This window comes from Pelmatolapia mariae, linkage group LG12 (assembly GCF_036321145.2).
Source record: "Pelmatolapia mariae isolate MD_Pm_ZW linkage group LG12, Pm_UMD_F_2, whole genome shotgun sequence".
Lineage (NCBI taxonomy): Eukaryota > Metazoa > Chordata > Actinopteri > Cichliformes > Cichlidae > Pelmatolapia > Pelmatolapia mariae.
In genome coordinates this window covers 26,321,689-26,333,629 of record NC_086237.1, presented here as the reverse complement: position 1 = coordinate 26,333,629, position 11,941 = coordinate 26,321,689, and the positions used below count along the sequence as shown (strand labels likewise).

The following is an 11,941-nucleotide window of genomic DNA, read 5'->3' as shown; positions in this document are numbered from 1 at the left end:
CATTATGTAATGTTCTCCTTTACATGGGCTAATTTGCTGAAAAAGCCAGGCTTTGTCTCAATAAGCTCTTTAAGAGTTTGTACTGGTTCTCTTACATCACAGGATTAGGTATGGCTCAAATACACTTGGCGCTATACTGCATTTGTTATGGTTAGATTTGTCACCTGTAGACCACATGCCTATAGATTACATTAACATGAGGGGGGGAAAATATGGCTGCACATACCTTGGGCTGCTGGTATCTCTCGGATTGTGAAACCATTCAATCAGCTTTGTGTCGGAGGCCACACCAACTTTAACCATGTAGGAGTATGGTTCCACCTTAAAGGCCCAGTAATGTCTGCAAAAAAACAAAACAAAAAAAAGTGCTGTTTTTTTTTTTTTCCCACTCCAGAAACAGGAGGTTATGATGACCAGTTTTGCCCATTCATTCACTAATGGGCTCATTTGTACTAAACCTGGGAACTGGTAGAAAATCTTACAATTAAACCTACTTTGCACTGACGAAACAAAATCTACTGCTCAGTGAGATTTTTGTATCAAGTCCCAGTGTTGGTTTTTTGTGTTTTGCATACCTTCCCTGAGAGATGCCTGTGTCCCCAATTATGTAATCTAGTCCGATGTAGCTGCCTGTCTGCACACGTTCGGCTGCGAGCAGGAAGGCCATGCCGGCTACGCTCTCCACAGTATCCCGTCTCTTATTTAGAATGAGCCTCTCCGTGCTGAATCCACACTTGTCACTGAACAGGAAACCAAACACTGCATGCAAAAAGACAGAATAGAAGAATTAGATAAGTGGGACATAAAAAGGATGAACAAAGAGGAGAAGAGTACACGGAAATCAGAAATATGAATGGGGACAAACAGAACCAGTTTCAGAAGAAGAGTTCTTATTGAGCATTTAGCTCACGTAAAAGGGAATATTTTCTCTATTCTGTTACTGGGTAAGTGACAAAGACTGACACAAGAGGGTGCTATAACACAATCTTAAAATGTTACAGAAAGAACTACAAGTACCACCATCATCATAACACCATGACTGAGAGAAGTCTAATGAAACCATGTCCCATATTTCTCATCTGGCTGCAAATGTATTCTATAAATAGTCTGAAGGCCAAAGGCCATGATTACCATACACCAGGATACATACAAGCTAACATGATTATGCCGGTTCACTCAGCCAGTCTCTGCAATCTGAGGCCTACACTGGGGAAGACCTAGTTAATTAGCATGCGTCTAGGGAAGTCCTTTAAACAACTAGGGCATGATGATCATATTCATATAAGCTAACCCAACGTGTGAAAAGACAACGAGGGGGGAGTTTAATGCAGTCTTATTTAGCTTTGCATTTGTTTCAAATATTGCACACAAGCTGGTAGATTCCCATTTTCAAGTATGATAAACTTTGTATCACTGATGTTGAAATATGTATGCAAAGTGACCTGAGCTGTTTCCATTCTTTAGATTTTATATAAAGAATTCAATATTCTCTGTGCACCCTGACATCCAAGAAATTCAACTAAAGGGTTATACACCAAAAGTTCAAACCCCTAGGTGAAATCCTTGTCTAGTTATTGCATTCACTAAACTTTCAGATTCTAAACATCTGACCTTAGCCTCAAGTTCACTGAGATGCAGATTTATCCAAGACTTTCAATAGAAATGCCCGCGGTATCAACTTAAAAGGTTCTATGTCGCTTCATTTTCAAGTTATCGCATTCACAAACCTGAGTGTCCATGTTTCCCACCCATCCACCGACTGCAATACCCCATCAGCCTTTAATGGCTGAGGGGTAAAAACTAAAGACAGTCCGTAGACTATACATCCATTACACACAGGAAAAGGAACATGATATCAGACATTTACGTCTGATATCATTTGAACTACTGATTCCACATACACAGTGACACAGGGTGACTTTTCCCTCCAGACATTGGATGCATGAGTCAGAAGCATCAGGAGACCATCTGTTAAATTTGACTGCGGTATTACAAGTCCTCAGCAACTATTTGTATTGTAACGTCAACACTGAATGTGCCATCATGCAAAAGTGTAAGGCTGTGGGGTGGGGTGGGGACAAAAAAAACAACATGTTCACATGCAGATATAGAGGTGGGGGTTTGAGGAATTTGTCTGACATAAATGGTCATCTTTAACCATTTGTACAAATCTTTTTTTCTCCACACCTTCTCTAACCCAGATTCTGAAACCACCATCTGTTCTTCCAGCCCTAAAGAATGCAGCACCCCATAATGGGGAGGGGGGAGGAAAAAAAAAAAGGGCCAATATGCTTTGTGCTTGTCCATACCACTTCTAAGGAAACTGTTTGTGCTGTCCTCATGGTTTGGGGTCTGCAGAATATTTTAAGAACAGTTTTAGTGGAAGATACGGAGGAAATAACAGCTGCAACTCTCTCGATGCATAAGGCAGGTGCAAGAACCCATGTCTCAGACTGGATTTCTTATTTTTCCCAAGTTTATTTAATTAGAATACTCTGTTAAAAAATAATAATAATAATAATAATAATAATAATAATAATAATAATAATAATAATTTGGTCATTGATTTGAAGTAGTAGAAATAAGTTATTCATACATTTTTACTTATGTTTGTTATCGATCTGGGTATCAGTGGGTCTAAGGTTTCCCTGATCTCACTAAACAGTTGAATCATAAATCAACATAAGTAAATAATTTTTATTAATAAACAGTTTCTGTAACTGGTGTCAATTGCTCATCCTTCTTTAAAAATATGATACAATAGTGATGAGTAACCAGGTAAAAAAATACTGACAAGTCAGGTTTGCTAAGAAAAACAATCATGTCATTGGTTTACAGATATTTTATGCTTTTGCTCCTGAAGCTAGATGTCCGACAGATGCCCGTCTGCATTTTTCTTGCCACAGCCAGGGGGCAAATAGGAACAACACTGGATGGTAGCATTATTCAAAATTCCTAATAAAACATGGATGCTACCATCCATTTATTAAATCTTTAAAGAAACGATAGCTCATACAATTTATGCAGCTTGAAATTAGTTTCCAGGTAACCATTTTTTAATAATCATTTTAAATCAAATTCAGGCTAGCTAGACATTTATGCAGTCCTTTTGGTTAAGATGTCATGTAAATATCAACTTATGAGGACTTAGAACAGGCAAAGTTTAACATGTCAATGTTTGACATGTCAGTCACCTGCTTGGCTGGGGCCAGACAGTGTTAGCATCTCATAGGAACATCAGGCTGTCTTAAACTGAAGCTGTTACATCATAAACAGCTCCTTGCAGGAGCTACAAGGGTGTATGTTTTGTCTTCTGCATTTTTCCCTCCCTTGCTTGAAATTCCACCTCATTACTGACGCACACAGAGTCCATCCATTCGGACTCACATGAACCAGACAGCACAGGAATGTGGACGCTCCGATCGCACAACAAAACACCACAAATAACAACACTTATCCGCAAATCAAAACGCAGGCCTATCAGATCGCAGGGGGATGCAACATGTTTACAGCTGATTTTGATACAGGCTCCTGTGGCATGATGGAGTGGTGGAGCCTGGAGATTTTCAGATTTTAAGGATGACTCATTACAAAAAAGGCTCTGCAAACCTCCTGACTCCTGAAATTATAGTATACACCCAGAGAAAACAGCCCAAAGTGAGGAGACTAACACCTTCCAAGCAGGATGTAAATCAAAGTGATACAGTCCCTTACTGGGAAGGCTCAATTTGAATTCAAGCCCAGCAGATGGCTGGAAATGATAATCCTTTTTAATGAATTCCACCTTGCATCTTTGAGGAAAGCTTAAGAATGCCAGCAACAGATGCAACTGCAGGTTTCTTCTCCAAGCTGACATGCTGTATGCCATCCACTCCCACGCACACAGACAAAAGCTATATTGGTTTCAGCAATCTGAAACAAAAGCCATTACTATGGTGATAAACTACACCACCACTCTGCTTCATTACCTCCATCCTGCATTCTATAAGGAAATTCAAAAATGTTTTAAAAACAGTGGAGCATCCATCATTTTATAATCTCCCTAAAGTCGAGCACAGCATTCAGCACAGACGTGCTTTGAGAACTAGAGGGGATAGAAAAAGCTTAGCTGCTGCCAGAAAGAGGCCCAATAACAGGGGTTGGTCCTCCAGTAGTCAGCGTGGCAAGTCATTAATGAGCTCAGCATCAACAACAAAACAACAGCTTGAATTGAATAAGTCTTGTAAAAGTCATCGCATTCTTTAACGCTTTTACTCTTCTGTCTCCAGCAGAAGAACCAACACAGGATTGAAGGGGAAATGCAACAAATTTTTAACTGACGGGAATAAATCATGCGTCTCAGGCTTACCGGGTGCAGGTGGCGTGTGGAAGGTGACCTCAGGACTGTAGGGGCTGAACATGGAGTTCCTGCAGCTTCGAACTCTGAAGGAGTACAGACTGTCAGGCTCCAGGTCACACACCACGGTGCTGGGGCCGTACACTCTGTCTGTGGCCCTCCAGACACCATTGTCCTCACCGTCTTCCTGGGATGGGGACTGACCTGGGCCTCCAAGTCTGGAGAACAATTATATTTTTTCCTTCAAGTATCTGTAACTCATCCGTGGCGTTACACATCCCTCTACTCCCAAAGTCATGCTTGCACTCACCTGCGGTACTCAAGCATGTGGTGATCAGTAGGTAGGTGGTCATCAGAGAGCCTCCAGCAGATTGAGGCCTCATTATAGACTCTGCTATTGGACAGGTCAATCAGAGGTGGGTCTGGAACTGGAGAAGAGGAAGAAAGTGTGTAAAGAATAGAGCAAAGGAAACAGTTTCATCAGGTGAAACAACAAGTAAGGCCACACAGCAAGTAAACAAGTAGAAACTGTGCAACCAGGAAAGCCTCTAAAATATAGCATTTAACATCTGTTATGAAGATTTTCAAAACAATGACAAATCTGGGGAAGAGCTTGTTTTGTCCAAGTTTAAAAACAAATCTCACATGGCAGACAGTTCTGGAAGATTTAGGATTTGCAAGACAACAGATCATTCAATTTTATTTATATAACAGCAACTTACAGTCACCTAAAGAGACGAAAGACGCATATGAATTTAAGAAAATAAAAATACACAGCAATAGCAGCCAAATTACTTTCATTCTAATCATGCTGAGCCCTGTATTTCAGCTACATAGCTTGGGCTTAAGCAAATGAAGCAATGCAAGTATAGCTAAGATTAGCTTTGTCAGGATCAAGACTATCCACTCAGGACAATGGACTATCTTGCATAATGAAGCTTAAGAGTTTTTCATAGACTCTCAGCCAGGAAATGCACTTACACCCAACTCAGCTTCTTTCCCTTACTGCACTTTGTTTCTTCCCATCCATTTTCTCAACACAGCCATTTCAATTTCCTGCTTGTGTTGTTAACCCATCTCTCCATGGCTTTACATTCACCTACATATTAACTGCCTCTGGCTTATGCTAGAGGACAAACCCCTTGAAGGATTCCCTCAGTTACACTCAGCTAATTTTTTTCCTCCAGAAACAATCAAATTACTGCAACCATGTAGGTCACAGCTCCTCTCCAAGATCAAAGCATTTCTCTGTATACTTCCATCATCCTCCCAGTGAGAGTTCCCCTCATCCCTTTGGTTATATTTTTCCCCTTCTAGTTTTCAATCCTTCCCATTTTTCTCATCTTTTCCCCACAATAGTAGATTCCCCTCACTGACCAGTGTCACCACTGCTGTTAAGCTTTCAAAGTCACTTGGCTAATCCCGAGTCTCCAATTTACTTCTCCCAGGCAGCTCTCCTTTATGAGCTTGTGTAATCTTAAAGCACAATGTATTAAGAGTTCTTAATGTAGATTAGCATTAACCAGGGAAAGTAAAGAGTAACCACCACAGGCCCTCTTTGATAAAAAAAAAGCCATCTGCTACCCTGACAAATAAAATTATGTTTTCACCTGTTCAAACAGATGGACAAACAAGTGAGGACCAAACGGGGCAGTCAGCTATCCGACTCAGCAGGAAGCCCTCGTTCAGTGATTCGGAAGAAAAACACTATTGATCATGTACATTACAGCTTACACTGCAGGGAGCTACTCTGACTCATATTCTTTATCATTCCCCTGCTCCCTGTACTGGACTTTCAACAGCTCCCACTTCAAAATCTTTAAGCTTTGACATGAAAAACATCCTTTAAGAGATGAAATGTTGAGACCTCTGATCATAGCCTGATGTTTAGCAGAAACTCCAGTTTGAAACTGACCACAAACGGGCATTTACACTTGAGACAAAGCAGTCTTTCACATCCTCTTGAGAAGCAGAGGGGGGGGTGTCATACGCCACAGTATGGCCATAGCTGGGTTAAAAGGAGTGAGCACAAACGCATCGTTATCCAAAGGATGACGAGTGCACTAGAAAACATGGAAAAGACAAGCACTGAACAAAAAAAACACTTGGAGTCAGCCTCAAGTTTTTAAAAACGCAGTCAAGTACAGTACAAGGATGAGGGAGAGGATCCACCAATAATGCAGTCATTTTTTAACCTCCTTAAATGTAATTACTGCAGTATACAGGCGCACTCACAGCTTATTATCTCATGGGCTTGGACTAAGCTGGCTCCTGCAGGCCTTTAGATTAAAGGCTGCCACCAAACTGCTGCATGCAGCACTTTTCTAAAAAAGAAAATGCATCACTGCTACACAGGCAACACTTTATACAAAGAAAGTCAAATCTGAAATTTAAAGGACATTTTTAAATCAAGCCGAGGACTAAGTAAGTAACTTCTTTAAAAATATAAACATGTTCGCTTAAGTTTTTAAACAGCTTCATTGACTATTCAAAAAGAAAAAGTTTTCCAGCAGCATTACCTTCCCCCCTTTATACTCCTCCTGTAAAAAACAGAATCCACAGTTCTCTGCTCGTGGCCTTTGTACAGAAACCTTTTCCTACACATTTTTATGCATCCATCGTTTTTAACCACAGTAAATTAAAGCTGGCCCGTAATCAGATTATAGAGGAGATAATAACTAGATCGTTATCCAACCGTTCTTCATGAGTCACAGAAAAACAGACCATTTTCCTTCAGTGTCTACACCGAGCCAGCGGTAGCCTTTGAGACGTCTCACATCACTGATTTTCAACAAACCAAGCGGGGCTGCTCTTCAGTGCAGTAACAAAAGCCCATAATCACAAATTCATGTCACCAACGGTCACTGGAACAACTGCCAGCTATTCAGTTGCACTAAATAATAATGTTCAGTTGCCGTTTCGCTGAACAGCACCGAGAGACCTCAGTGCTGTCTAAAAATATCAACATTCAATCCCTCGATATTTACTATCTAGCGCTTTGTCTGAAAGAACATCTGACAATCAGAGCTAAAGCCTTTACTGCCACTGAAGCAGCTTGTCAAATTACTGCTATCAGTTTTCAGGATGGCCTCAAACATCAATCAAGTGTCACTGCATAACTATGACTGAAAGTCCTGTCACAACTAACCATCACTATATGCAGTGGAGAATATCAATACCACCTTCTCTCAGTCACTAATACGTATTAAGTTGTCAAGTTAGATTAAAGAAAGTAAAGGGCACGAGGAATGAGCCTCTCCCCAACAGAGCCAAATGTCAAAGCATGACTCACAAGGCTGTGTTGAACTCCAATTTGATCATTAAGGCAAGAGCGTAAGCAAATCAGACAACGTATAAGACTGAGCTGGCTACCATGATGACAGCTATTGGTTTGTGCAGTCTGAGCACTTTGACGGCTGCTTTTTTTTTTTTTTTTTTTTAAATAAATAAAATGTGGCTAGTTGTAAAGTTGACAGAACCAGAGATGATTATATACATACTAAAACTATTAAGTATGTTTCTGAGAAATCAGGTATAAGATAAGATAAGACTTTATTGATCCCACGGTGGGGAAATTTTTGCGTTACCTCAGCTCAGGTATAGATAGCAGGAAGGAACATACAAAACATACAAGTAAAATAACAACAAATATAAAATAAGTAAGATAATGCACTATATACAACGGTAGCATACAGAATGTGATTATGGATATGGTTGTGGAAATATGCAAGACATAAACTATAAAGTTATAAGATAACTAGTCTACCACTACTATTCCTATGTAAGTAATAGATATCTATAAGTATAGACATGTACACACTAAATATACATATGCATACATATACCTGCACATGTCCATACACATAGAAGGTGCATTATGCATGAAGTGGTGACCGTGGATGTCCACAATGTCCAGTGACTTATGACATTGTGATTAAGGAGTTATAGAGTAACTGCTGTTGGGATGAATGATCTGCCAAAGCGCTCCTTCCTGCAGAGTATGAAGTACTTTTTCTGCCCAACCAGAGGTCATTCGAAAGAATGCAAGTTTGCAGTGCTTCTAGTCTTCAGTACGAGTAAAACAGTGTTATACAAGTACCAGTCTATTAACCATTTACTGCTCAGATACACAGGCTGTTTCAATTATACAACTAGTCTCCCTGGGCATGTCTATGATTAGAGCCAAATGTCTGGAGTGGGCCTTCTTATAAACAGGAGAGTGGGTTCCTAGGTGACACCCGTGTCACTTTTCCATTCCTTCAGTTTTAGTGACAGTTCGAGGGAGGCATTGAAGCCAAAGATGTCCCCTTTGCTTTTTCAAATCTCTGGATATACTGATGTAAATTGTATAAATTAGGACGACTGACTGAAATGTATGGGGTTGAACCAGAATTTGAGTTTGGAGTGTGACTCGATGTAGCAGTTGAGGCCGGAGTAGCTTCTCCAGTTTTTCTTCACATATTGTGTGTCAGATAAATGTCAAAGAGCATCATCTTTTAAGGTTCTTGCGTTGCCTCTGACCAGCCTTTCAGTGAGCTTGTGATGACTTGCATTTCCTTAGTAGGACATTTTTGCAACCTGCACAATAACCTGGATGCACTTTAAATAATCCAGGTCACTCCTTCACAGATCTTTGAGTCTCAAAACTGGTGAACAGATTTAAAAACAAATCTTTCAGATCAATATAGAGAGGTTAAGTACACATAGCTTGTTAGATAATGAACAGTTACGTACCTTGAACAGATATTTAAGACATTTTTTGTTTGAGTGCTTTAACACCGGTAAGGTCTTGCTTTGAGATCAGTCTGCTATGACTTACTGCTTGCTCATTATTTTGAGGCTGTGGGAAGACAAACCTGAAATAGGTCAGAATAATGCAGGTTGCCAGTGCAATTTAAGAAAGCATATATATTCTCAGCCCTGGGAAACTTCTACCTGAGCAGCTTTCTGACAGAGTAAGCGCCTTTGTAAATCAGCAGACCAGAACAAACCATCATGGCTCTCATTTTGGCTGCCTACAAATGACCTCTGACCTCTTAGCATAGCACAGTTTGAAGGGCTCTGCATGCAACAACAAAAATAACTTATTCATGTTTTAACCAACTTGATTTGTAAGGAAATACAACGGAAGGGCTCTACATCATATTGCCACATTTTGCCATGATCTGGAGGAGCTACAAACAAAGCCGGTCTTCATGCTCACAGATGAATAGAAGCATAAATGTCACCATGTTTTCTTTCATGAACTGATGGGATCCCTTTTTCCAGCCGAGCGCAATCAAGAAGCTTGCTGTTTACCACCGTTTTTCCAGAAATTAGTTTGACTGAGCACACCAAACCCCTGAAAACAATATTTACAAACTATCCTGTAAACAGATTAACATTTTAGTGCATCAAAGTCAACTGAAACAGGGTTTAAGTCAGAAATGATTCATTAAATGACATTTCTGCCAACCCAAGTGTTGCCTTTACTCTGAAATCATTTACCTCCACCAAAGCACATCTCTTTAAGCAGCATTTCTTCTCTGGACGTGTCCAGGACAAACTCATCAAAGCAGGGGTCAGCTGCAGGGTGAAAGGTCCTCAGAGACTCTGTGGCTTTCTGGATCCTAAAACATAATAATAAAAATAAAAAAAACCCTCATTAAGGTAAGATTTTTAATTCTAGACTTCTGTAAGGACACAAAACAGCAACACTATTCACAGCAGACAGTGCCTTCATTGCCCTAATGTATTTTCAATCAGTCCTGTACTCTGGGGACATCTGGCTATTTTTATACAGTCTCTCATAAGCACAATGAAGGATTAAAGGCTGAATCTTTGTCAAGAGTAAACTGGCCAAACCATCCTATCATGTCTGTAAGAGAAAAAGGTTCTAGCTTACAAAAGCTGCTCAAGGAGATCAATTAGTGAGCTTAAAGGAGAGGATACTGAGATACACAGCACTGACTTGGCACTGTGGCACAAGTCTTCTTTAAACTGTCCTTGAGTTTGGTAACCTGTGGCTCAGTAACACATGGCTTTGTGACACATTTCAGTCAGATAAACATTTAATCTGATTGAATGCAGCACAAAAATAAACCAAATCTAAAATAGACAAAATCCTGCTTATGGCATCTAGAGAAGAATAAAAACGATATTGATTCAGTTCAGATTTCAAACTCTGCCTGATGGTTTCTTTGAAAAGACTAAAGTTATTTGTAGTTTTTGCGATTAATCGGAGTCAACTATGCACAGTCGTGCGACTCATAATCGTCGTATTTAGCTTCTTTATTTTTATTAATGTATACTTGGTTACTTTATTCACTTTGACAGTATTTAACTTCATAACTCTGTAGCTCATATTTGCTTTAAGTGCACTGCTCAACTATTCCTTCACAAAAGTGCAGCTTTGCTCACGAATAATACAGATGATTATATATGGGCAGCTTTTACTGCTCACCATTTGCATCTCTAAGCTTTGTTACATTATAAATCATTTCTATTATTGTACTTTTTTTTTTCTAAATGTTATCATTTTAAACAGATGACTGTAGTGAAGATTATAGTTTTCTGGTTTCTGAACCTTTCCATGTGCTCCTGCTGAGGGACGTGAATCCCTCTACAGATGAAATATAGATTTAAATCTCACCAATTTGCATACCTGACATGCAGCTGCTTCGCAGTCTGCACAAAACAGGATTGATCGGTTTCCTTCAGCACCTCCTGAGCGTAGCCCACCAACCCACTGTTCTCGAGCATACCTTGGTACTCCTCAACCTGGGCAATACCATTTATAAGTGTTTGTTACAATTGTGACAGCATCTTGAGAAGTCAGGCTAGTTTTTAAACATCTAGAAAAGTTCAAAGTACTTATTATGGACTTTGTGCAAATATGATGCATGAGCTAGAGAACTCAAAGTCTCACCTGGCCTCTGAGCTGCTCCATGCGACGGTTACGAGACTGCTCGATTGACCTCAGCATCTCAGATTTTCTCTCTTGCAGAGTCTCAAACAGACGCTCAAAGTGCTCGTTGGCTTGACGCTCTGCTAGCTGGCCATTTTCCTTTAAGGAGAAGACAAGTTTCTAATCATCTTAAACTAACAGTATTCATTAGACGCAATAAGCAGACATTTCTTTAGGCCAGCCAGAGTGGAAGTCATTGCCACTATGATCATTTAAGACAAAGCAGTGGACATCGATTCCTCACTTTTTCCACTCGACTGTTGAATGAACCTTGACGGTACGCATTTCATTTTATTTTAAATTCAGCTGCAGACATTCAACATTTTAAACTCATCTCATCTAAGCCATTGTTCGACACATAAGTAGCAAACATGAATGAATGAAGGCCTCCATTTAGTTTTGAACAACATAAAAGTCACTCCCATTTATACTCAATGAGACAGAAACATCAATTGCAAAATGAAAAATTAAAAGCATCTAAAGCATAACAATCACCCATTGCTCACACACCCAGTGCCCTTTACAAAACTGAAAGCGTGGGTACGTTGAGCGCTCTCCATCTATGACCAACATCAAAGTAAAAGAGGAACCAGCTGAGACACTAAAAACCCAGACTTGCATGAGGGAACCAAATCCTGTGTTTCCTTGTTTGTGTGGTT

At 39.9% G+C, this 11,941-nt stretch overlaps 1 protein-coding gene across 6 annotated transcripts in view; it reads right to left on the bottom strand.

The window, feature by feature from the left end:
* trim36 (tripartite motif containing 36) overlaps positions 1-11,941 on the bottom strand; it is a 32,138-nt gene that overhangs the window by 3,569 nt on the left and 16,628 nt on the right. For all 6 annotated transcript variants that reach the window (XM_063489246.1, XM_063489243.1, XM_063489245.1 and 3 more), the window contains 7 exons: positions 11,244-11,381; positions 10,980-11,095; positions 9,824-9,945; positions 4,647-4,764; positions 4,349-4,554; positions 576-759; positions 227-340 (listed from right to left, as the gene is read on the bottom strand). In XM_063489246.1, coding sequence (XP_063345316.1) covers positions 227-340; positions 576-759; positions 4,349-4,554; positions 4,647-4,764; positions 9,824-9,945; positions 10,980-11,095; positions 11,244-11,381 — 998 coding nt within the window. The remainder of the gene's footprint in view (positions 1-226; positions 341-575; positions 760-4,348; positions 4,555-4,646; positions 4,765-9,823; positions 9,946-10,979; positions 11,096-11,243; positions 11,382-11,941) is intronic.